The sequence below is a fragment of the Mandrillus leucophaeus genome, unplaced genomic scaffold (assembly GCF_000951045.1).
Source record: "Mandrillus leucophaeus isolate KB7577 unplaced genomic scaffold, Mleu.le_1.0 Scaffold803, whole genome shotgun sequence".
Classification (NCBI taxonomy): domain Eukaryota; kingdom Metazoa; phylum Chordata; class Mammalia; order Primates; family Cercopithecidae; genus Mandrillus; species Mandrillus leucophaeus.
The window spans coordinates 919,686-946,999 of record NW_012108731.1 but is presented as its reverse complement, the minus strand read 5'-3'; the positions used below and the strand labels follow the sequence as shown (position 1 = coordinate 946,999).

Genomic DNA, 27,314 nt, shown 5'->3' with positions numbered 1-27,314 from the left:
GAAAGATGCTGTCTGAGAGAAAGCAGTTCCTTACCAGACCCAGAGTCTACTGGCACCTGCCTCGATCTTGGACTTCCCAGCCTCCAGAACTATCAGAAACAAATTTCTGTTATTTATACACTGTCTAGTTTATGATATTTTGTTACAGCAGCGTGAACAGACCAAGACAGCCATCATAGTGGGTAAAGTGATATCTTACTGTGCTTTTGAATTATGTTTCCCTAATGAGTAACGATAGTATCATTTTATGTGTTTATTGGCCATTCATATATCTTCTTTGGAGAAATGTCTGTCTAAATCCTTTTCCCACTTTTAAGGGCTATTTGTCTTTTTATTACATAGTTATATGACTTCTTTATGTGTTTTGGATACTAGACCCTTATCAAATACATAATTTGTAGTATTTTCTCCCATTGTGTGGGTTATGTTTTCACTTTCCTAATGATGTCTTTTCAAAGCATGTATTTCTTTTTTCAAAAACATATATTCTGTACTTTCTTTTTTTTTTTTTTGAGATGGAGTCTCCAGGCTGGAGTGCAGTGGCATGATCTCGGCTCACTGCAATCTCTGCTGCCCGGGTTCAAGTGATTCTCCTGCCTCGGCTTCCCAAACAGCTGGCATCACAGGCACCTGCCACCATGCCCGGCTAATTTTTGTATTTTTAGCAGACAGAGTTTTACCATGTCAGCCAGGCTGGTCTCGAACTCCTAACCTCAGGTGATCTGCCCACCTTAGCCTCCCAAAGTGCTGGGATTGCAGGCGTGAGCCACCACACCTGGCCTACTTTCTTTACTATGTTGGTTTTGTGAACTATCATTGTTATTAAAATTAAATTGTATGGACTTTACTGCTTTTTGCTCATTCATTGTGTAGGAAGCCATGAGTTTAATAAAACGTGGTAGGTGCTGATTTCAGTAATCATGCTTTGTTTGACCTCCTTTCATTTCCGGGAAAAAAAAAAACCCACCTAATTGTTTATACACAATATGTTTAGCTCACATCTCTTTTGGTGTTGCAGGTTGCAGTGCAGGAGGGAATTAACTCAGGAACAGCCATGTCAAGAGGATTGTATCAACCAGCAACAATCTTTATGGGCCACCAAATGTCAGCCGTCTCAAGCATGGGAGATTTCAGTACAGAGCACAAATCTCCCCAACCCACAAAGAACTTTTCAATTCCTGACCCACATTCACACCGACAGACAGCCCAGAGAAGTAATGTGACAGACAGCTGTGTAGTACAAACTAATAATGACACACAGTGCTTAAATAAGTCTGACAACATAGATGGAAAGGCATCTCTTCAGATTGGTGAGAAAACGCCAGTCACAGCCAGTGTATTGTCTGAGGAGGAACAAACTCATTGCTTGGAGATAGGAAGTAACACACGTCATGGCAAGAGTAATTTATCTGAAGGCAAAAAGTCTGCTGAACTCAATTCACCGTTACAGGAAAGATTAAGTCCAGAGAACAGAACCACTGATTTAAAGTGTGACAGTTCCAGCAGATCAGAGGGATCAGAGGGAGAAATACTGACACGGGAACATATTGAAGTTGAGGAAAAAAGAGCCAGCCCGCCAGTCTCTCCGATATCAGTTTCAGAATACTGTGAATCTGAAAATAAGTGGTCTCAAGAGAAGCATTCTCCTTGGCAAGGTGTTTCAGGTGGGATGAGAGGCTGAGTTTGGTTGCTGAGTTTTCTGGGTGGTAGTGATCTTATGTAAGGACAAAATATACTCTCTAATTATCTCTCTTTGTCATAAAATAGTATCTTTGGCAACAAAATCCATTCTAATGAGCTCTTAAAAATGTACATGCAAGTGAATTTGCTGATTTTTAAACCCGCTGTGATTTTTTTAAACATTTGAAAATATGTTTAAGCTTTTAAGTTCCATAATGAATTGTGTGTGGGCTGCTTCTCCGTGTTTTTAACTGATGAGTGATTCTGCTGTGTGTTACCTTGCTTCCCCCTGAAGTCAGTGATTGGTAATCGATTCGTGTCCCCACTTGCAGATAATCTTGCTCACGGGGACCCAAAGTCACAAAAGCCCTTCAGAAAAAAGCAGGAAGAGGAGGAGGAGGAAAGTTGGAGCACCAGCAGTGACCTCACTGTTTCAATAAGTGAAGATGACCTGTTTTTAAAGAGCCCAGAACCACAGCCAACTCCAGGTGGCAAGGTGGAGGGAGAAGATGGAATAGAGGCCTTAAAATTAATCCATGCTGAGCAAGAAAAAGATGCCCTATCCACTGAAAAAAATAATTGTATTTTGCAAACCCTAAGCTCTCCTGATTCAGAAAAGGAATCCTCCACTCACGCACTAACTAGAGAGTAAGCCATTCAATTTTTTTTTCTACTGTTCTGTTTTTAATTGTAGACATTTCTAGAGACCATTCCACTGGGAATGTATTATTGAGCACTCAGCCATGAATGTGTAAATTCCTTAAGTCTCATAAGTAATCTTTTAGGCAAGACCTAATTTTCTTTCTGTCCTTCTTTCTTCTTTCCTTCCTCCCTTCCTTCTTTCTTTAACAGAAAAGCTTTAAACGTTTGGATATAATTGAGTTATGGTGATTGCAGCTTGTAATTATATACACACAATCCCTGGTTAACGTAATAAGTCATTCCCCAACACCCTACTCTCCAGCCTTTCAGAAAATAAATCTGTTTTGAAGTTTTGGTAGCACAGAAGGTGACAGTTAAACTTACTAGGAATGCAGTATTAGAGTCTGAGAACTTTATGTCTAATTAATTTGCTTAATCCTTATATTCCTTGCATAGTATCATTTTTGTCATCTGATTAAATATGAGTTAATAAGTTCTTCCAATTGTATATATAAGCCAGATTTCCTTTTTTGAATGTAAATAGGAAACATTGGAATCTCTAATGTTAAATGGGAACATCAGCGTTATACATTTTGAGAACTTACATTATCCAACTGATAAAAATTTATATATGCTTTTGTGCTACTGATCAGAGATGCTAGAAGAAAACGTTGTAGAAAGTTCTTGTGTATCTACTGTGTAGAAAACTTGTTAACTGTTGAAAACTGATTCTGTGCTGAAAAATGGCATTAATAACATCAAATCTCTTTTAGGAGTAGAAGGAACCTAAGTAAACAACCTAAGGTAGATCTCACCTTTTACAAATGAGGAAACGAAGGCCGGGGCAGAGTGGTGTCATATAGTTCTGCTGGATCTGCTGGGGCAGAACACCCCGCACCCTGTCTGCCTGAATGTCACACCACTGCCCCACCTCCAGAATTTTCTGTTACACCGTAATGCTGGTCACCCTTTCATTTCCACAAAGCTGGCAGGAGTGAAAAGCCAAGTGGGCATTTTTGTATAGGAGGGCATATGTTCTCTTTTAGAACACCATTGTACCTTTTAATATATTGCCTCTTACCATTCATTGTCTACTTATGGTGAAAAGTTTATTAACGGGCTTTAATTTATAGATTGTATCCAAACTGATGTTCAGGAAATATTTATTAAGAGCATATCCAAGTAAAAGTTCTTGCACGAGGGATGGAAGAACCGACATGGTTCCTGTCATTGAGAAATTTGATTTATTGGAGAGGCAAGCCAAATGGATTTTTCTAGTAACAATACTTTCATCAAAGAGACACAGGTAATGCATATTACATCATCAGAAACTTTATTACTGGAGATAGAATGTTATCTATCTCTAGTTTTGTGTTTGTGGGCTTATTTTTATGGCATGATGGACCAGTTAGTACTTTGGTAGGCTGACAAGGGGACTAATATACTTACCCAGGACTCAGTCTTTTTCTGAGGTGAAAAAAATTGGGTATGTGTATGGAATCCCTACTTAACATTTCTCTAAGAGTCAAGAATGTTCATTCTGTCTCCATTCGAAAGACTTTTTAAAAATGATCTTGGAGGCATAAAGTCAGGCTCCTTGGAGTTTTGGCATATAGTTTTCCAGTATTTATTGGAAAATATGGGCATGTAGGGAATTTTGAGTATTTTTCTTAATAAAATGCCCCTAGAATGAAAATGTCAGTCAGCAGTGGTTGTTTTTGTGTCTATATTATCAAATTTGAGCCTACTGATTTTCTGGGTAAAAATATTCTCCAGGAATAGGTCGAAGGTGGTTTTAAATGATGCTAGTTAACTCCCTGACATCACCACTGCATTTGAGGCCCCACATTTTGTTAATTTATTGTTTAGTTGGAGCTCTTCTCCTTTGCTCTTAGGGTTAATTATTAGTCTGAGACATAGCATCATATTTATAGAACTAACACTATAACCTCAACAGTTCAGTATTTCAGTTGACTTTAGGGTCTGTTGGGGGCCTGGAGAAAAATCACTTGAATGAATTTAATTAGCAAAGATGCATAAATGGGACAAAGGAGGACACACAGGAGCATATGATCTGGAATGTAGAATCTGCACAACATCTTGAAGTCTGTATAGGCTTTGAAGGAGGAAGAGGAGGGAAAGAGCAAATAGGGTCTGGAGGAAAATGCAGGAAGAAATGCAGAGCAGAGAACACAGAGGACATGGGAGGGGCAGAGCAAAGGACCGCATGGGTGAGGAGGGCCTTTTGTAGTTAAGGTTCAAAATGTCACCTAGGGTGAGCTTGAGAAAGGCCTGGAATGTCAGGTTAATGAATTTGGAATTCACTCTCTATGCTTTGTAGAGCTGTTCAAGGTTATTTTAGGAGGAGGATAGTGTGATGAGGCTTGATTTAGGATTAACCTGACAGCGTTAGTTCATTAGGATTAATCATCAGTGTGGTAGGCAGAAGTGCAGATGGCCCTGAGATTCTCTCTTCCTGTTGTTTGTGCCCTGTGTAATCCCCTTGCCTTGAGAGTGGGCAGGATTGGGAGTCTGGTGGATTTTACTCCTGTGATGAAGCTGTCACGTGACAAAGATGAAGGATTTTGCAGATATAATGAAGGTCCCAAATCATTTGCCCTTGAGCTAGTCAAATGAAAATTATTCAAGGTGGACCTGACCTAATCAGATGAGACTTTAAAAGAGACTGGCCCTTACTGAAGCCAGTGACACAATCTCAGCTCACTGCAACCTTTGCCTCCTGGGTTCAAGCTATTCTTCTGCCTTAGCCTTACAGATAGTTGGGATTACAGGTGCCTGCCACCACGCCTGGCTGATTTGTTTTGTTTTGGTTTTGGTTTTTTTTGAGATGGAGTTTTGCTCTCGTTGCCCAGGCTGGAGTGCAATGGCACAACCTCAGCTCGCTGCAACCTCTGCCTTCTGGGTTCAAGCGATTCTTCTGCCTCAGCCTCCCGAGTAGCTGGGATTACAGGCATGTGCACCATGCCCGGCTAATTTTTGTGTTTTGTTTTGTTTTGTTTTGTTTTTAGACAGACTTGGTTTCTCCATGTTGGTCAGACTGGTCTTGTACTCCCTACCTCGGGTAATCTGCCCGCCTCGGCCTCCCAAAGTGCTGGGATTACAGGCATGAGCCACCGCTCCTGGCCAATTTTTGTATTTTCAGTAGAGACCTGGTTTCACCATGTTGGCCAGGCTGGTCTTGAACTGCTGACCTCAAAGCGATCTGCCTGCCTTGCCCTCCCGAAGTTCTGGGATTAGAGGCATGAGCCACCACGCCCAGCCTGAAGCCAGGGAGAGTTAAAGCAGCTAAGATACTCTCCTGTTTGCCTGAAGAAGCAAACTGTCATCTTGTGGGAAAGACCACATGACAGGAAATGGCATGCAGCCTGTAGGGGCTGAGGGCCTCGGTCCTACAGCCACAAGGAAATTGATTCTGCCAATAACCAGTGAGTTTGGAAGAGGTCCCTGAGCCTTAGATGAGATTGCATCTCCAGCAGACACCTTAATTTCAGCCTAGTGAGACCTTAAGCAGATGACCCCACTAACCCAGATCCAGACTCCTGTCTCATGGGAACTATGAAATAATAAATGTGGTAATTTGTGATACAGCAATAAGAAAATTTAATACAACTCAGTTGAAGAATTGGAAGCAAGGATTGTATGGATAGAAGTGTCTACCCATAATGACTGGGAACAGGCTGAATTGGACATATTCAGGGTTCCTTGTGGGAACACATGGTAACAAAGTAGCTGAGCAAGTGATTCAGCAGCCAAGGTAACCTGTGCTTCCCCTCACCTTGTACCTTCACCATCTGAGCAAATGCATTTTCATACTCAGGTAAGCAGTAGTGGAACATTATAGACTGATAGGGACTTTAAAAGTGGGTGTCCCTGTCTGCATTCACCAATAAGCAGTTTCTCATGCTAGTGGGTTTTTTGTTTGTTTCGCTTTTTTGGGGGGCGTGTGGGGGTGGGGTTGGAGTTTCGCTCTCGTCACCCAGTCTGGGGTGCAATGCACGATATCGGCTCACTGCAACCTCCACCTCCCAGGTGCAAACTATTCTCATGCCTCAACCTCCCAAGTAGCTGGGATTACAGGCGTGTGCCAGCACATCCAACTAATTTTGTATTTTTACAAAATTAGATGGGGTTTCACCATGTTGGCCAGGTTGTTCTCGAACTCCTAACCTCAGGAGATTTGCCTGCCTCCAGAGTGCTGGGATTACAGGTGTGAGCCACTGTGCCTAGCCTGCTTTGTTTTATATATCAATGCATAATGACATGTACTCACTTTTAAAGTATCATTAAAAAATAGTTTCTCTGCTTGAAAATGACCTGTGCTCCATCTACTCACCCCTCTTCCTTTAACCCCACTTGAACCCCTGGCAAGTACTGATCTTTTTAGTGTCTTGTCTTTTCCAGAATGTCAAGTAGTGGGAATTATGTAACAAGTAGTATTATCAGATTGGCCTTTTTCACTTAGTAATGTAAATTTAAGGTTCTTCCGTGTCTTTTTATGGCTTCATAGCTTATTTATTTTTAGTGCTGAATAATACTCTATTGTCTGGATGTACCACAGTTTATCCATTCACCTACTGAGGAACATCTTGGTGGCTTCCAAGATTTGGCAATTGTGAATAAAGCTGCCATAAATATCTCTGTGCAGGTTTTTGTGTGGACGTCAGTTTTCAGCTCATTTGGGTAAATACCAAGGAGGGTCATTGCTGGGTCATATGTAAGTCTGTTTTTGGTTTGGGGTTGTTTATTTTTTAACTTTTAATTTTTAATTTTTGTGGGTACATAGATGTGTGTATGTGTGTGTGTGTATATATATATATATGGTACATGAACTATTTTAATACAAGCATGCAATGTATAATAATTACTTCATGGTAAATGGGGTATCCATCCCCTCAAGCATTTACCCTTTGTGTTACAAACAATCCAGTTACACTCTTTTAGTTTTAAATATACAATTAAATTATTATTTACTATAGTCATCCGGTTGTGCTATCAAATACTAGATCTTATTCATTCTTTCTAACTTATCTTTTTGTACCCATTAACCATCCCCACTTCCCCCCATCCCTGAGCCCCACTACACTTCCCAGCCTCTGGTAAGTATCTTTCTACTCTCTGTCTCCATGAGTTCAATTGTTTTAATTTTTAGCTCCCCCAAATAAATGAGAACATGCAAAGTTTGTCTTTCTGTACCTGGCTTAGATCACTTAACATAATGACCTCCAATTACATCTATGTTGTTGTAAATGACATGACTCATTCTTTTCTATGGCTAAATAGGTAAGTCTATGTTTAGCTTTGTGAGAAACTGCTGAACCGTCATCTTCCAAAGTGGCTGTGCCATTTTACATTATCGCTAGCAATGAATGAGAGTTCTTGTTCTACACCTTGTCAGCGTTTGGTATTGTCAGTTTTTAACATTTTAGCCATTCTAAAAGGTGTTTAGTGGTGTGCGATTGGTTTCATTTGCAGTTCCCTAATGACATATGATGTTGAACATCTTTTCATATGCTTATTTGCCATCTGTGTATCTTCTTTGATGAGATGTCTGTTCAGATCTCTCACCCATTTTTAATTCAGTTGTTAGTTTTCTTATCGTTGAGTTTTAATAGCTTTTTTTGTATTTTGGGTATCAGTCCTTTATCAGGGGGATAGTGTGCCTTACAGATATTTTCTCCCAATCTATGACTTGTCTTTTCCTTTGAACAGTGTCTTTTACAGAGCAGAAGTTTTAAATTTTATTCTTTAAAATGTATTTTGTTTGTTTGTTTGTGACAGGGTCACACTCTGTTGCCCAGGCTGGAGTGCAGTGGTGCGATCATGGCCCACTGCAGCCTCTACCTCCCCAAGCTCGGGTGATCCTGCCACCTCAGCCTCCTGAGTAGCTGGGATTACAGGCACGTGCCACCACACCCAGCTAATTTTGTATTGTTAGTAGAGGTAGAGTTTCACCATGTTGGCCAGGCTGGTCTCGAAGTCATGTTCTCAGGTGATCCACCCGCCTTGGCCTCCCAAGGTGCTGGGATTACAGGCATGAGCCACCATGCCCAGCCTGATGCTATATGACTTTTGAGGTTGAATTATACATAAAAGGCCTTGCAATGTCTACCCTGTTAGCTGCAACTCTCACTATGGGAACCACAAGCCACCGTATAGAAAGTCTGATCATTCTGGGGCTGCTATGCTGAAGAAATTATGTGTAGGTGCCCCTGTCCATAGTCCTTGCTGAGCCTTATCCTTCCAGTCATCCCCACCAAGGTGCCAGACACATAGGTGAAGCCTTCTTGGACTCTCCAGACAAATCTGTCCGGAGACTAAATATCACTAAATGCCCTCTCTTGATAATATGTGAAACAGAAGAGTCACCCAGCCACTCCCTGCCTGCTTTCCTAATCCACAAAAGCATGAAATATAATGACTTGGTTGTTATTTTAAGCTACTGAGTTTTGAGGTAGTTTGTTATGAGTCTATAGATAATGAGAAAAAGGGTACATTCATTTAACATTAAATATGGAACACCTGCTCTGTGCCGAGCATTGTTCTTGCTCTTATGGTACTTATGATCATGCATGTGGAGGAGAGGAAGGAAATATAAACCAGTAAACAATCTGTGTGAAAAGTATTATGACAAAGGGCCAGACGTGGTGACTAACGTGTAATTCTAGCACTTTAGGAGGCTGAGGTGAATGGATTGCTTGCGCTCAGGAGTTTGAGACCAGCCTGGCAACATGATAAAACTTCATCTCTACGAAAGATGCAAAAAAATTAGCCAGGTGTGATGGCACATGCTTGAGCTATTTGGGGATGGTGAGGCAGGAGGATCACTTAAACTCAGGAGGTTGAGACTGCAGTGGGCCGAGATCGTGCCACTGCACTCCAGCCTGGGTGACAAAGTGAGATCCTGTCTCAAAAAATAAAAATAAAAAAATAAAAATTATATATATATATATACACACACACACACACACACACACACACATTATGATGAAGAATCAGCAGGTTAAGTAGATAGAGAAGGCATGGGTGCAATTTAATATAAGATATAAGATAGTGGGGAAAGGTCTCTGTGGTAAGATGGTAGTTGAGTAGGACCTGAAGTGAGAGAGTTAGTAAGCCACATTCAGTTGTGCCCATGCCTTCTCTATCCACTTAACCTCATTTGTTCTTTGTCGTCTTTTACACTGGTTTATGTGTTTTGTTCATAGTTTATATTTCCTCTCTCCTCTGGGAGAGAGAGGGGAGAGAGATGGGATGGGATATGTCTTGAGAAAGAGAATACTACGCAAAGGGAACCACAGTACAGAGGCCATGCGATGGGGGCGTACTGAGTGTTTTCTGGAACAGCAAAGTGGCTGGTGCACCTAAATCCGAACAGGTGTTGGGGAGGAGGGAGAGGCTGGAGTGAGAGAGCATCAGTGTGCCACGTCGTGAAGGGTCAGTAGGCTGAAGGAAGGACTTTGGGTTGAACTTCAATTGAAATGAGGAATCACTCTGGCCACTTATGGGAAATAAACTGGGGGAAGGAGTGGGAGCAAGGAGTGCTGTTTGGAGAATATTGCAGAGATCCTGCAGAGAGGTGCTATTGCTTTGAACTGTGGTGGCAGCAGCGGGGTGGTAAGAAGTGGTCAGATTCTGGATATATTTTTGTATAAAAGAACCAGCTGGAGGGCTGGGCGTGGTGGCTCACGCCTGTCATCCCAACATTTTGGGAGGCCGAGATGGGTGGATTACTTGAGGTCAGGAGTTCAAGACCAGCCTGGCCAACATGGTGAAACCCCGTCTCTACTAAAAATATAAAAATTAGCCGGGCATGGCGGTGGGTGCCTGTAATCCCAGCTATTTGGGCAGCTGAGCCAGCAGAATTGCTTGAACCCAGAAAGTGGAGGTTGCAGTGAGCCAAAATCATGCCACTGCATTCCAGCCTGGGCAACAGAGGGAGACTCCGTCTCAAAAAAAAAAAAAAAAAAAAAAAAAGAACCATCTGGGTTCTTTATGGATTGGGTCTGGGTTATGAGAGAAAGGGAGGAGAAGGGTGACTCCAGGCTTTGGGGGCAGAGTGAGGTATTTATTGAGATAAGGAACATGTAGGAGGCACAGACTTGGGGGAAAGAAAATCAAGACACAAGTTTTGGGTATGTCAGATTTGAGATGCCTTTTTGACATTCACAGGGAGATGCTAAGTAGGCAGATGGATTTCATGAACTTGGAATTCAGAGAGAGGTCAGGGCTAGATAAATAAATTTGTAAATCATCAGGGTGTAAATGCATTTTAAAGCCGTGGGCCCTAAGAAGAACAGTAGAGAGTGAATATAAATGGGAAAGCGGCTCAGGGCATGACTCCACATTCAGGGTGGGGAAGATCGGAAGGAACTAGCAAAGGAGTCTGAGAAGACGCCGCAGGGAAGAACAAGGAGAACCAGGAGGGCGTTATGCTGCAGGTGCCAAGTAGAATGTTTCAGATGAGGTTTAGAAAGCTTAAATAACCTGCCCAGGTCCCAGAGGTGCAGCCAGGGTCTAAACTCACAGTCTGATGCCAGAATGCATGCTCTTGATTTCTGTTTTCTACCACCCAAATCACAACCAAAATGGGGATATGCCTTTCAGTAGTACTGCCTCCATGCCAGGCACTGTTTTAATGCCTTTATTTATAATCATTTAATCCTATTATCATCATCATTTTACAGATAAGAAAACTGAGGCACAGGGAGTTATGTAACATATCAAAAGTCATAAAACAGCTGTGTGTGCTCCAAACTGACCCTCTGTGACCAGAGTTAACTGGTACCCTATGCTGTCTCCCAGTGAATCTTTACTACCTAGATAGTTGGAGTATCATCAAAGATAATATTTTATAAAGTTAAATAGGAAGCTCAAAAAGCAAATTAGATTCTTTAATTAGAAAAAGAAAAAAGAAAAGAAAACTAAGCAGTGGCAATTTGACCTTTCGCTCCGTCCATATTGGTTTTGTGCTTTCCAGCCTCAAATAGGCCAATGAAGTGCTATGTTGCCTTTATTCAGGCTTGAACAAAGTACTTGCAAAGTTGCTTTGTTCTCTCTCCCCCTGGAGTGTGACTGAAAACAGAATGTAACGCTGCCTTTTAAACTAAGTCAAATGAAAGGCTTGGTTTCTCAAGGTCATAAAAATGTGATCACACAGATTGAATCCCATCCAGTGATTTTAATTTAGTTCCTCTTCAAAGTTAAATGTAGGAAAGAAGTTATTGCATCTGAGAAAAATTTGTTGCTAAAAGTCATGTGCCTGGAATAATAGGTTTGAACTATGTTCATTTAGAATTTACCCTGAATTCACTTTATGAGGAGGTGGAAGCATATTTAGAAATTCAACATTCCTTCAGATGTGATGATGCCTTCACATGTCTGTTCTCAGCTGTCTGTTTTCATCAGCACAGTTGGCTGTTTTTCTTGAATGTGACCTTTGGCCTCTCAACACCGGTGGCCCCTGAGCTTTTTCTTGCCACCACACAGATTCTGTCCTTTGTTCCCAAAGTAAGGCTATGCATTATACTTCTGGAAAAATAACCCAGTGCCAGTAGGTGTGGCCATTCAGAGTATTCCCTTTGTTTTCTACCTGTCACTTCATTCTTCTCTTGCCTGTACTTTTCCTGTTAGCTCACCTAGTTTCTGAAAAATCTAAGACTTTCATTATCCTTATTTTGGTTTAAATTTTTAAAAATCCAAACCAGGTTTCTAAGAAGGGAATAGTCCTGAGACCTGATCCTCAGCAAAGTAGGCAATAATCATAGTCACAGTCATTGTCACTTGGTGTAGAGGAGATGTCAAAAGAAGTCTCCATTGGCCAATGGGAATGAACCCAGTTCTCCATCCTTTGCCAGCCGTCTCAGCATATAGGCTTCTAGCCTCAGTCAGAAGAACATGAGTCACATGGGGCAAAGGCAGGGGTTAGATAGGAACTGAGAAGCACTTGTGAAGGTCACAGAAGACTGAAACCTAATCCAAGGACCATAAAAGGCTTCTCCTCCCCCAGACCTTGCCACCACATCACTAGGGATCCTGTCTAGTAGCAGGAAACTATTATACAACTGAATGAACCACATGTCTCAGACCTTAGTTAAGTCTCTAGGAGGCCAGGCATGGTGGCTCGCTCACACCTGTAATCCCCAACACTTTGGGAGGCCAAGGCAGGTGTATCACTTGTGGTCAGGAGTTTGAGACCAGCCTGGCGAATATGGTGAAAGCTGGTCTCTACCAAAACATACAAAACTTAGCTGGTGATGGTGGCACACATCTGTACTCCCAGCTACTCAGGAGGCTGAGGTGGGAGAATTGCTTAAACACAGGAGGCGGAGGTTGCTGTGAGCCGAGATGGCGCCACTGCACTCCAGCCTGAGCAACAGAGTGGGACCCTGTCTGAATAAAAAAGGAGGCTGGGCATGGTAGCCCACGCCTATAATCTCAGCACTTTGGGAGGCCAAGACAAGGGGATCACCTGAGGTCAGGAGTTCAAGACCAGCCTGGCCAACAGCGCAGAACCCTGTCTCTACGAAAAATACAAAAATTAGCTGCGTGTGGTGGCAGGTGCCTGTAATTCCAGCTACTTGAGAGGCTGAGACATAAGAATTGCTTGAACCCAGGAGGCAGAGGTTGCAGTGAGCCAAGATCACACCACTGCACCCTATCCTGGGTGACAGAGTGAGACTCTGTCTCAAATCAGTCAATCAATCGGGAAACCTGAAGACAAGGGAAGGAGACAAAAACAAGGACACCCAAGGGAATTTTAGCCTCCAATACCTACATTTGCAGCTACAACAAACGATAAACACAGCCTAACTTTTAGCCAGATGAACATGAAACCTCACCTTGAAGGCCTGTTTACCTATTCACCCTAAAGGACTATTTACCTAGTACATCATGCCTGGCTTTCAACAAAATATTACAAGGCACACTAAAAGGCAAAAAAAAAAAAATACAGTTTGAATAGACAGAGCAAGCATCAGAGCCAGACTCAAATATGGCAGATGTTGGATTTTTCAGACTAGGAATTTAAAATAACTGATTAATATGCCAGGGCTCTAGGGCTCTGAAGGAAAAAGAGGACAATGTGCAAGAAAGGATGGGCAATGTAAACAGAAAGATGAAATTTATAATAAAGAATAAAAAAGTAATGCTAGAATTAAACTCTGTAACAGAAATAAAGAATGCCTTTGATGGGCTTATCAGTATTGGACTTGGTAGAGAAATGATGTCTAGCTTATTTCACTTAGCATGATGTCTTCAGAATTTATCCATGTTATGACATATGTCAAAATTTCCTTCCTTTTTAAGGCAGAATAATATTTCATTGTATGTGTATTTTCTTTGTCCATTCATCCATTGATGAACATTTTGGTTATTTCTAAATCTTCACTATTGTGAATAGTGCTATGATGAACACTGGAGTGCTAACACCTCTTTGAGATCCTGATTTCAATTATTTTGGATAAATACCCAAAAGTGAGATTGTTGGATCAAATAGTAGTTCTAGTTTTAATTTTTTGAGGAATCTCCCTACTGTTTTCCATTTTACACTCCCACCAACAGTGTACTAGAGTTCCAGTTTCTCCACATCTTTGCCAATGCTTGTTATCTTTTGTTCTTTTTGTGAATAGTCATCCTAACAGATATGAACTGATATTTTTCCATGGTTTTGATTTGTATTTCCCTGATGATTAGTGATGAGGATCTTTTCATATACCTCTTGGCCATTTGTATGTTTTATGGAGACACTGGAGAAATGTTTACTCAGGTCTTTAGCCCATATTTTAATCAGATTACTAGTCTTTTTGCTATTAAACTGTTGGAGTTCTTTATATGTTTTGGAAATTAACCCCTTATATGTGTTTTGCAAATATTTTCTCTCATTCAATAGATTGCCTTTTTGCTCTGTTAATTATTTCCTTTGCTATGCAGAAACTTTCTGGTGTGATGTAGTCCCACTTGTCTATTTTTGCTTTTGTTGCCTGTGCTTTTTGGTGTTGTATCCATGAAATCTTTTCCAAGGCCAGTGTTATGAAGCTTTTTCCCTGTGTTTTTCTTCTAGGAGTTTTAAAGCTTCAGGTCTTATATGTAAATCCTTAATTCATTTTGAGTTGATTTTTGTGTGTGGTGTAAGAGTCTGGTTCCATTCTTTTGCATATGGATTTCCAGTTTCTTCCAACACCATATGTTAAAGGACTGTCCTTTCCTCATCATATATTCTTGACACCCTTATCAAAGATTAGTTGACTGCATACTCATGGATTGATTTATGGGCTCTCTATTCTGAATGTTCTGTTGGTCTATATGTCTGTCTTTATGCTATACCATACTGTGTTGATTACGGTAGCTTTGTAAGGTATTTTGAAATCACGAGTGTGATGCCTCCAACTTTTTCTTCTTTCTCAAGATTGTCTTGGCTGTTCTGGGTCTTTTGTGATTCCACATGAATTTTCGTCTTTTTTTTAATTTCTTTTTTTTTTTTTTATACTTTAAGTTCTAGGGTACATGTGTACAACATGCAGGTTTGTTGCATATGTATACATGTGCCATGTTGGTGTGCTGCACCCATTAACTCGTCATTTATATTAGGTATATCTCCTAATGCTTTCCCTGCCCCCTGCCCCCACCCCACAACAGGCCCCGGTGTGTGATGTTCCCCTTCCTGTGTCCAAGTGTTCTCATTGTTCAATTCCCACCTATGAGTGAGAACTTGTGGTGTCTGGTTTTTTGTCCTTGCGATAGTTTGCTGAGAACAATGGTTTCCGGCTTCATCCATGTCCCAACAAAGGACATGAACTCATCCCTTTTTATGGCTGCATAGTATTCCATGGTGTACATGTGCCACATTTTCTTAATCCAGTCTATCATTGATGGACATTTGGGTTGGTTCCAAGTCTTTGCTATTGTGAATAGTGCCACAGTAAACATACGTGCTGTCTCTTATACACATCTAGATGTGTATAAGAGACAGATTTTGGGCTGAGACAGTGGGGTTTTCTAAATATACAATCATGTCATCTGCAAACAGGGACAATTTGACTTCCTCTTTAACTAATTGAATACCCTTTATTTCTTTCTCCTGCCTGATTGCCCTGTGCCATTAAAATTTTGATAGAAATTTCATAGAATCTGGAGATTGCTTTGGTAGTATGGACACTTGAACAAAATTAAATCTTCTAATCCATGAACGTGGAATTCTTTCCATTTGCTTGTGTCTTTGTTAATTTCTGTTGTCAGTGTTTTGTAGTATTTAGCATGGAAGTCTTTTACTTCCTTAATTAAGTTTATTTCTAACTATTTTATTCTTATTGGTGCTATTGTAAATGGGAATATTTTTCTAACTTCATATTCAGACAGTTTGTTGTTAGTGTGTAGAAACACAACTGATTTTTGTATGTTCATTTTATAGCCTGCAACTTTACTGAATTCATTTATTAATTCTAACAGTATGCATGTGTGTGTGTATGTGATCTTTAGAGTTTTCTATATATCATGTCATCTGCAACAGGGACAATTTTACTTGGATTTGAATGGCTTTTATTTCTTTTCCTGCGTAATTGTTCTGGCTAGGGCTTTCAGTACTATATTAAACAGAAGTGGCAAGAGTGGACATCCTTGTCTTGTTCATGATTTCAAAGGAAAAGCTTTCAGCTTTCACCATTGAGTATGATATTAGCTATGAACTTTTTATATTTGACCTTTATTAAGTTGAGGTAATTTCATTCTATGTCTAGTTTATTGAGAGGTTTTATTGGGAAAGGATGTTGAATTTTGTCAGACATTTATTCTGTGTCTGTTGAAATGGTCATGTGATTTTTATCTTTCATTCTGTTACTGTGATGTATCACATTGATTTTTATATGTTGATTCATTCTTGCATCCCAGGGATAAACGTCTCACTTGGTCATGATTTATGATTCTTTTAATGTACTGCTGAATTTGGTTTGTTAGTATTTTGTTGACAATAATTGTGTCTATATTCATTAGGCATATTGGTCTGTAGTTTTCTTTTTTTGTGATATCTTTGCCTGGCTTTGGCATCAGGGTAATGCGGGCCTAATAAAATAAGTTTGGAAATATTCCCTTTTCTTCAGTTTTTTTGGAAGAGTTTGAGAAGTATTGGCATTAATTCTTTAAATGTCTGGTAGAATTCACCAGTGAAACTATCTGGTCCTGGACTTTTTTGCTGTTGTTGGGAGGTTTTTGATTACTGATTCAGTCTCCTTACTAGTTTTAGGTCTGTTCAGACTATTTCTTTATTATTTAGTCTTGGTATGTTGTATGTTTTTAGGAATTTATTTATTTCTTCCATGGTGTATAATTGTTTATAATAGTTTCTTGTGATCCTTTTTAATCTCTGGTATCAATTGCAGTGTTTCCTCTTTCATTTCTGATTTTATGCATTTGGGTTCTCTCTCTTGTCTCAAGTAGTCTAGCCAACGGTTTGTCAATTTTGTTTATTTCTTCAAAAAACTCTTAATTGTTTTTTTTCCTTTTTTTTTTGTATTCTCTTTTTCATTTATCTCTAATCATTATTATTTCCTTCTATCTACTAACTTTGGGCTTGTTTTGTTCTATTTTTCTACTTCCTTTAAGGTGTGAAGTTAGGTTGTTGATTTAAGCTTTTCTTTTTAAATGTAAGTTTTTATTGCTATAAACTTCTCTCTTAGTACTGCTTTTGCTGCATTTCATAAGTTTTGGTATGTTGTATTTTTGTTTTAATTTGTGTCAGATATTTTCTAATTTCCCTTTTGATTTATTTTGTGATCTGTTGGTTGTTAGTGTGTTGTTTAATTTCCACGTTTGTGAATTTTACAATTTTGCTTCTGCTATTGATTTCTAATTTAATTCCATTTCATCAGAGAAAACACTTGGTATGATTCAGTCTTTTTAAATTTATTGAGACTTGGTTTGGAACCTAACACGTGATCTGTTCTAGAGAATGTTTTGTCAGCACTTGAGAAGAATGTATTGCTATTCTATTGCTTTTTTTTCTTCTTTCTCAAGATTGTCTTGGCTGTTCCGGGTCTTTTGTGATTCCACGTGAATTTTCGTCTTTTTTTAAATTTCTTTTTCTTTTTTTTTTTATACTTTATGTATAAAAAATTCTGTTGGTTTTGGGTGGAGTGTTCTGTATATGTTTGTTAGGTCCATTTGGCCAGTACTGTTGTTCAAGTTTGTTGTTTCTTTGTTGATTTTCTGTCTGATTGTTCTATTTATTATTGAACATGGAATACTGAAGTCTCCTACCAGTATTATATTGCTGTCTATTTCACCTCATTTTCAAACTCAAAAATCTATGAGTTTTTGGTTTGCTCTTTGCTCTTTTCTTTTTTAAATAAGGAAATTCAGGGAGTTTTTTTTAAAGATGATGATGGTGACAGCTCTACAACTGTTTTCCTATAATTCTTTTCACCATTTTATATTTAAGTAAATTACAACATTTTGGGGCAATCTCCCAAGTCAGTGTTAAGGTGTCCTATCCCACTCTCCTGGAGCCAAGTAAGTGGTAGGGGGTGGGGCGAGGAAAGAAGAGACCGGTGCAAGGAGAGGAAAAGCCAGGAAGGCTACTGAGAGCATAGAGCAGACTTCAGCCTCTGTTGAGAAGGGAACCAAGAGTCAAGCCAAATCCAACTACGGGTGTAGCAAAACTAAACTTCTTTCAGTACGAATTTGAGATCTAAGAGTAGTTTATTCTGGTGGAACAGGTTTACCCATGGCTTCAGAAGTTAGAGAGGAGACTCTGAAAGTCAAGCCCTGGTTGTTCAAGACCCAAATAAGGCAGGAGAAAGCAGAACATAGTCAGGTTTCCCAAAAAATTAGCCCAATAGCATTCAAGTCTCAGTGACAGGCCAGGTACAGGTACTCCAGTCAGTATCCCAGCTGAGCCCAGTAATCCCAGCCCAAGCTCCAGATGTGAGTGTAGGAGTCACCAAATAATTCCAGTCCCTTTATTCCAAGTCGCCCTCAGATGTTCAGACTGAGGCCCCAGACATCATGGAGCAGAGACAAGCCACCTGTACTATGCCCTACCCATGTCCAGATTACTGAACCACAGAAGCCATGAGCATTATAAAAAGTTGTTGGTTTATACCACTAAATTTGGGTGGTATTTTATTATACAGCAGTAGATAACCAGAATAGCCATGATGATTGGTTTGTCTAGTTGAAGGAGATTCGTCATTCCGGATTTTGAGGGCTGCAGTATGAGCAGAGGCCTGGAGATAAGCAAGCATGGCCCGTATCTGGGAACTATGGTTACTCCAACTGAAGGAGTAGCTCACATGCCAGCAAATAGCACTACTGTAGGCCCAGGGGATGCAGTCAGGGTCTGCAAAGTGTCTTTTCCTCATCTCTCCAGTTGCTACACAAGACCAGCCTCCTGGTCTTGCCTCATGCTGGCCCAGCCACACCAAAGGCAGGGGTTCTATTGTTAACTCAGATTTTTTAAAAGGACAAAGAGGAGACATGTTAGGGGCAGGATGCACATTTGTCATTTTAAAACACCCCCTTAAATTATTTTCAATGAAACACAAATTTGAATTACTGAAAAGCCGTCCATCAGAGGTTTCTTTGTTTTTTCTTTTTTGTTTTTTGAGACAGGGTCTCACTCTGTCACCCATACCAGAGTGCAGTGGCGTGATCTTGGCTCACTGCAACCTCCACCTCCCAGGTTCAAGCATTTCTCGTGCCTCAGCTTCCCTTGTAGCTGGGATCACAAGCATGCGCCACCACACCTGGCTAATTTTTGTATTTTTAGTAGAAACGTGGTTTCACCATGTTGCCCAGGCTGGTGTTGAACTTCTGACCTCAAAGGAGCCACTCTTCTCGGCCTCCCGAAGTGCTGGGATTACAGATGTGAGCCACAGCACCTGGCTTCAGAGTTATTTTTTAAAACTTAGTTTTCTGGCATTGTTGAACATTCAGCTATTATCTTGATGTATCAGGATGCTGTTGGTTGCCGGTAACAGGAACACTGTCTCAAACACGTATGCTTAAACAAGAAGTACATTTGTTCTGTCTCATTTCTGGAAGTCCAGAGGTAGAGCAGGCTATGGAGTTGGTTGGTACTGCCCTTCACTTTTGTTGTCAAAGACCCAGATCCTTTCCATTTCCGTGCTCTGACATCCTCAGTGTTGACATCTTCCTACAGCCAGGAGCAAAGGGGCAGCAGCAATGCTATTATGGACTGAATGTTTGTGTCCCTCTAAAATTCATATGTTAAAGCCATAACCCTCAGTGTGATATCTGGAGAAGGGACCTTTGGGAGGTAATCTGGGTTAGATGAGGTCAGGAAGGTAGGGCTGTCATGATAGAATTAAGTGCCCTTATAAGAAGAGACACAAGAGAGCTCTCTCTCTCCCCTACCATCTGAGGACACAGTGAGGAATGAGAAGGTAGACAAGTACCAAGGACCCATCTAGACACCACAGCCTTATAGCTTCCAAAGACAGAAAGAGACTCTTTTTGAGTCTCGGTTAGAAGCAAGGAAAGTGTTCAGTAGACTTCCTCTTGCATCTTGTTGACTAAAATTTGTTCACAGACCCATTCCTAAGCTAATTACTGGCAAGGGTTATTATAATTGGCCTAGACTAAGGAAGCCTTTTCTGTGAAAGACCAAATAGTAAGGCTGGGCGCAGTGGCTCACACCTGTAATCCTAGCACTTTGGGAAGCCGAGGTGGGCAGATTGCCTGAGCTCTGGAGTTCAAGACCAGCCTGGGCAACGTGACAAAACCCTGTCTCTACTGAAAATACCAATAATTAGCTGGGCGTGTTGGTGTGCACCTGTAATCCCAACTACTCGGGAGCCTGAGGCATGAGAATCACTTGAACCCAGGAGGCAGAGTTTGCAGTGAGCCAAGATTGTGCCATGCACTCCAGCCAGGGCAACAGAACGAGACTGTCCCCCAGCCAAAAAAAAAAAAAAAAAAAGACCAAATAGCAAATATTTTAGGCTTCTTTTCTCCTCCTCTCCCCTCCCTCTCTCTGCTCTTTCTCTTTTTAAATATATGCTCAAGAACTGTACAACAGCAGGCCGTGGCTGGATTTGGTCACTCCTGGCTTAGACTAATCACAGTCTACTCTGGAATGAGGCAAGGAATTATTGCCCCATGAGTTATACAAAGGGAGAGGTTGATTACTAAACAAAATTGGGGTTCCATGAAAAGGAAGAAGGGAGATGGACATTGAGTAGGTAACCGCACGATTGCTAAATTTGGTCCAAAGAAAGGTTGGTAGATATAGGAAACAGCCAAAGGGACTGAGTCTGGAGACAGAACTCTACCCCAGCAAGGTGTTTGTCCTGTGACTGGTGGGTTAAGATGGAAATGCTACAGGCAAGTTGTCTGTGAATTATTGCTCTTACAATCAGGAAAAAAATTTAAACCATCTTTCAGAAATGTTCTAAAATTCGATTGTGTGATGGTTGCACAACTCTGAGTATGCTAATAAAAACCATTGAAGTGTACATTTTAAATTAGTGAATTTTATGATATGTGAATCATATCTTACTAGAACAGTTAAAAAAAAAATCTCCTGAATTCCAAGCTTAAAAACCATGGACCGCAGCTCTGTGGTGCTTGCCCTTTAGAGGCAAGGGTGCCTTTGGCTATGTGGCTAGCTTCACAGCTTTCACGGAGGGCCTTGGAAATCTTCCCATGATGGGGATGCTTTTAATAACCATTTCTTTTTACATATGTGCTAAATATTTTTCAGGCCATGCAAAATATTTTATATTTTATAATCAAAGAATTAGCATCCTTACAACAAAAATAAAACTGATATAGAAACAGTAAATTGCAGGATTTTTTTTTTGTCCTTTTTACCTCTTTTTAAGGTGTATTTCTTTTTATGCAGTAGGACTCTTTCATTGCACATGTCATTGCAGCCCAGTGGTAGACAGTCTTCAGGCTGGCTTTACCCAAGCCTCAGACGGTGCCAGTGGACTCTGACTTCTCTGTTTCCTGGCTCCCCTCCTTCTGGATCAGCTCAGTTCTTAGGCCCTGCTGCTGGAGAACTTTTCCCTGGCATGCTGAATCAGAGACTGTCATTGGCTCTGACCACATCATATGCCCATCCCTTACACAATCACTGAATCAAGGGCAGAGTCCATTGGCTTTTACTTGGACCTCATGCTTCACTCAAGGTGTATGGGTTAGGATAGGGGAGTAGTGGTTCATCAGAATAAAACTGGGTTATCTTAATTATAAATTAAGTGAAAAATTATTCTACTTAATGGTTGCCAGGTGGCAGACCCAACACTTCCCTTCTCTGCATCTCTGACTTTTTTTTTTTTTTTTTTTTTTGAGTCAGAGTCTCACTCTTGTTGCCCAGGCTGGAGTGCAATAGCGCGATTGCAGCTCACTGCAACCTCTGCCTCCCGGGTTCAAGCGATTCTCCTGTGTCAGCCACCCAAGTAGAGCTGGGATTACAGATGCCCACCGCCACACTCAGCTGATTTTTTTGTATTTTTAGTAGAGATGGGATTTCACTGTGTTAGCCAGGCTGATCTCGAACTCCTGACCTCAGGCGATCCACCTGCCTCGGCCTTCCAAAGTGCTGGGATTACAGGCGTGAGCCACCGCACCCGGTCCCCTGACTTCATTTCTACCTGTTGTTGCCCACTTCATTCTTCCTTCTTTAGTTCTTTGCGGCATACTTTCCCTTTAATTCTCTTTAACTTACAGTTCTCACCTTTGAAGAATAGTAGTTGAGCTTCTAGTGACAGACTTTTGGAAAAACCGAGTTTGTTTTAAGGTAGGATTTGACAAAGAATCTTCAAGCTTGATAACTGAGTGGGAAAGCTTCCCTTCAGTGAGGGAAAAGTGTCTGCAGATAGGCCAGGTGAATGAGACACACTAAAACTTGAAAGTTAAGCAGGAAATAAGACTTTAATGTTTCCTGGGGCCTCGTGTAATGGCTCGTGCCTGTTATCCCAGCCCTTTGGGAGGCTGAGGTAGGAGGATTGCTTGAGGCCAGGAGACTGAGACTAGTCTGAGCAACATAGCAAGACCTTGGCTCTATAAAAATAAAAATAAAAATAAATTAGTCAGGCATGGTGGTTCACACCTGTAATCCTAGCTACTCAGGAGGCTGAGGTGGGAGGCTTGCTTGAGCCCAGGAGTTGGGAAATACAGTGAGCTATGATTGCATCACTGCATTCCAACCTGGGCAACAGAGCAAGACCCTGTCTCAAGAAAAGGAAAAAAATAATTGTGTGTGTGTGTGTGTGTGTGCGCGCGCGGGTACATGCTTTCTATACTTTTATACTGAATCTGTTTTGAATTTGGGTTGCAAGCCTTAGAATATTACCGTAACCTACAAGAGAGATGTGAGGAATAGTTCTGAATCCCCTATCTTTTATGGCTTTCAACTATTTTTCTCACTTTTTTTCTGACAGTTTTCCTTTTTCAGTGTAAATTCATTTTGATTTGTTTGTCAGTTTGATGGACTGGAAATGTGTTTTTAAATCTGAAAACAGTACTAGTTTCAAATTTGTTTTCTTTACTGTAGTGATTCTCAGATACATTTTAGTAAAATTATTCTACTTTTTTTTTTTGAGACCGAGTCTCACTCCGTTGCCCAGGCTGGAGTGCAGTGACGCGATCTCAGCTCACTGTAACCTCTGCCTCCTGGGTTCAAGCAATTCTCCTGCCTCAGCCTCCCAAGTAGCTGGGATTACAGGTGGCCACCACCATGCCTGGCTAATTTTTGTATTTTTAGTAGAGACAGGGTTTTACCATGTTTCCAAACGGGGTCTCGAACTCCTGGCCTCAAGTGATCCACCCACCTCAGCCTCCCAAAGTGCTGGGATTACAAGCGTGAGCCACCGCACCCAGCCCCCTTCCTTCCTTCCTTCCTTCCTTCCTTCCTTCCTTCCTTCCTTCCTTCCTTCCTTCCTTCCTTCCTTCCTTCCTTTTCTTTCTTTTCTTTCTTGTCTTCTTTCTTGTCTTGCTGGGCGCAATGGCTCACACCTGTTATCCCAGCACTTTGGGAGGCCGAGGTGGGTGGATCATGAGGTCAGGAGATCAAGACCATCTTGGCTAACACGGTGAAACCCCATCTCTACTAAAAATACAAAAAATTAGCCGGGCATGGTGGCGGGCGCCTGTAGTCCCAGCTACTCAGGAGGCTGAGGCAGGAGAATGGCGTGAACCCAGGAGGCGGAGCTTGCCGTGAGCCGAGATTGCGCCACTACTCTCCAGCCTGGGCAACAGAGCGCGACTCCGTCTCAAAAAAAATAAAAAAATAAAAAAATAAACAGAGTCTTGCTCTGTTGCCCAGGCTGGAGTGCAGTGGTGCCATCTTGGCTCACCACAGCCTCAACCTCCCAGGTTCAAGCAATTCTCCTGCCTCAGCCTCCTGAGTAACTGGGACTACATACATGTGCCACCATGCCCTGCTAGAATTATTCTACATCTGAGTAAAGTGGTCTTTTCTAAGTTCATAGGAAAATTAATCTTTGTAATCTTGAGAACCTTCTTAAAATTGGTTTACTAAAACTTTGGCACCTGCTATATAGTTTGCCTACTAGAAGATAATAAAATGAATGAGAGTACCGAATGAAAAGTAAGGGAAAGTGGAAGTAGCTGATCTCGACAAATTTTTGAATCATGGACATGTATGTTAATGGTTTGATTTTTATATTGTATGCATATATTTATTGTTTACTAGTAAAAAGTGTTCTAATTTGTGTGATAAATGGAATATATTAATACTTTGTGGCAAAAATTTTTGTGAGTTTCAGGTGTTCTGCCACCTTAAACATTGAAAAGCACCACTTTCCAGGATAACCAAATCCCGAAAAGAATTTCTGGTCATGAGACTGATGATCCTTACTGATCAGCTGTGTCACACATCACATGGACAGATGATGTCTATGTTATGGACTGGACTGGGCATGGTTGTTTTAGGAGCGTGATTACAGGCTGGCATCTGTAATCTTGAGTACACTTGGAATCCGTTTCTTCTGCTTTGAAAAGTCCACTTACCTGGAATTGGGACATGCTTATCTGACATCCCCTAAACACTACACTGACAAAAGAGGTCATTGCATCTGGTTCCCAGCTACTTCCATACTTTCCATTATTTTTCATTCAGTACTCTCTTTCATTTTATTATCTTCTAGTAGGCAAACTAGATAGCAGATGCCAAAACTTTACTAAACCAGTTTTGGGAAGTTTCTCAAAATTACGAAGATTAATTTTCCTAAGAACTTAGAAAAGACCACTTTACTCAAATGTAGAATAATTCTACTAAAATATATCTGAGAATCACTACAGTAAAGAAAACAAACTCAAATCTAACAGGCTGTCCTAGGAGAGCCAGTTAGCTTTTGTTGTTTTCTTGCTTACATCCCGCATGCCCTTCCTCCAGGCTTAATCCATGTATCCATTCATAATACTTGTTCTTGTGCACTTTTATGTTTCTTATTTCTTCTTTTTGTCTTTGGCTTCCTCTTAGCAGCTTCTTAGACGAACAAGCACTTGAATAATTAATTGATTCAGCGTCTTCAGTTTAATACAGGGCAGGTTGAGCATCCCAAATCCTAAAATCCAAAGTCCAAAATGCTCCAAAATCTGAAACTTTTTGAGTGCCAACATGATGAAATGTTTATTGGAGCATTTCATATTTGGGATGCTTATATTCCAAAATCAAAAAATAAAAAAACACAATTCAAAATCTGAAAAAATTCAAAATCCGAAAAAATTCAAAATCCAAATTCCCAACCATTTCAGATGAGGGATACTCAACCTATATTGATCCTCTGAGGGTCCAACAGCAAACCAGCCCAATCCTTTCAGCAGTCCTGTATTTGATATCTATCATGCTCAGAGAGCAGAAGGCATGATGTTCATAAACCAGGCATTTCACTGTTATCACAGAAATGGACCCCCAGCAGAGTAAGAACCCAGGATGGGGCCTGCCCTACTCATCTGAGTACCCCCTCAGTGGAGGATAACTCTGTACTAGACCCATTCCCATTCATCAGACTAAATTGGCCTGTGTGGAGACTCACTTATCCTAGAGAAGTGACATGGCAGCTTATTTCAGGGTCTCAACATGGCCTGAGCCAAACTTCAGTAAGCCTGTCCCATTCGTGCCCTCTGGTTTCCCTTCTCCCCGAATCCACTCACCTAGTGTAACCCTCACCAGCCCAGTCTGAGCCTCCTTGTCTCCTCTCTTAAACACACATGTGTGTATATGAATATAAGCAGACGGACAGACATGGAACAACACAGCAGAGTCTGATGTTTTGTTTTATGGTCCTGCGTCAGCCTTTAATCCTCACAAAGATGATTCTACCTTGACAATACCAGATACCTTTTCATCATCATCATTTACCCTCTAGAGTTTAATGATAGAACTGATTATAATGTCTAGTAAATTCTTTTTGATGTGTTTGTAGTATTTTAAAACTTTTTGAAAATACAGAGCTGAATTGTAATTTGGGGAAGGCATAAAGTTGTATGATAATAAGACATTTACCCTCATTGGGCCTCAGAAAATGACACCCCAAAGGGAAGGCCTCAGAAGTAAGTTTTTCTCTGATCTTCTCCCACTCTCCTGTACCTCGGCCTCATTTTCTCAGAGATAAGCTGTAGAAACTAGAATTCCTTTTCTTCAAAGTGGATCATAAAAACCTGAACCCATTTTCCCCAAAGCCAGCCATAAAACCTAAAAATATTACTCTAATTTCCCTCCTGTATTTCTGTGGTGGAATTGGCCGTAAATAAATTCTTTAACCTACCTTGTTTGATTGTGAGTCGTAAGACTCCCCATTTCAGAAAGGGTCCTGCCCGGTACCAGGGAGGAAGGAACACTGCACAGAGACGCCAAGAAGAATGGAACAGACAGGCCTGGCTGAGTTTCCGCACTCAGTCTGTTAGCATTCAGTCATACATACCCTTCTTGGCTAAGCACAGTTCTACACGATTGTCTGTTCTTCATTGAACTTCAGCATAAAAATGGACAGTCTTCTCAATATCCTTGGGTCTTCAATCTGAAGGCTGTCATGTCACAGAAAACAATGATCAAATAAAATTTGTTGTGTTTTCTTTTGTTAACCTGTTTGTTATAAGGGTGTTGACTGTGACCCTTATGATGAGGAGGAAACGGATCACCCCTTCTGCCCCTACACCCTCCACATTCTTTTTTTTTTTTTTCTTTAGTAGATATTTAAAGCAGTCACTTTAGGTAGCTGGCTCCATAGTAAGCCCTGGAGATCTGTTATGTATTTTATTTTATTTTATTTATTTTTTTGAGACAGAGTCTCACTCTGTCACCCAGGTTGGAGTGCAGTGGCGCGATCTTGGCTCACCACAAGCTCTGCCTCCCAGGTTCACGCCATTCTCCTGCCTCAGCCTCCCAAGTAGCTGGGACTACAAGTGCCTGCCACCACGCCCAGCTAATTTTTTTTTTTTTTTTTTTGTATTTTTAGTAGAGACAGTGTTTCACCGTGTTAGCCAGGATGTTCTCAATCTCCTGACCTTGTGATCTGCCCACCTTGGCCTCCTAAAGTGGTGGGATTACAGGCATGAACCACCACACCTGGCCTGTTTTGTATTTTATTTTAAGAGACAGAGTCTTGCTGTGTTGCCCAGCTGGTCTCAAACTCCTGGGTTTAAGCGGTCCTCCCACGTTGGCTTCCCAAAGTGCTGGGATTAGAGGCATGAGCCACCATCCTGCGTGCTGTTTGTACATCTCAGTTGGAGAACTCAGCCAGTACCCTAGTGACTACACCTTTGTATCGGTGCTGATTTGAAAGAAACCCAGGGAAGTAAGAGTAAATTTTCCCAATCTTTACCTGCCCGGTCAGGAGGATTTTTTTTCTTTTCTTTTTTTTTTTTTTTGAGATGGAGTCTTGCTCTGTTGCCCAGGCTGGAGTGCAGTGGCCGGATCTCAGCTCACTGCAAGCTCCGCCTTTCCAGTTCACGCCATTCTCCTGCCTCAGCCTCCCGAGTAGCTGGGACTA

At 41.1% G+C, this 27,314-nt stretch overlaps 1 protein-coding gene across 4 annotated transcripts in view; it reads left to right on the top strand.

The window, feature by feature from the left end:
• Positions 1-27,314, top strand: part of KIZ (kizuna centrosomal protein) — a 121,404-nt gene that overhangs the window by 39,888 nt on the left and 54,202 nt on the right. For all 4 annotated transcript variants that reach the window (XM_011967605.1, XM_011967604.1, XM_011967603.1 and 1 more), the window contains 2 exons: positions 1,019-1,664; positions 2,013-2,328. In XM_011967605.1, the coding sequence (XP_011822995.1) occupies positions 1,019-1,664; positions 2,013-2,328 (962 nt within the window). The remainder of the gene's footprint in view (positions 1-1,018; positions 1,665-2,012; positions 2,329-27,314) is intronic.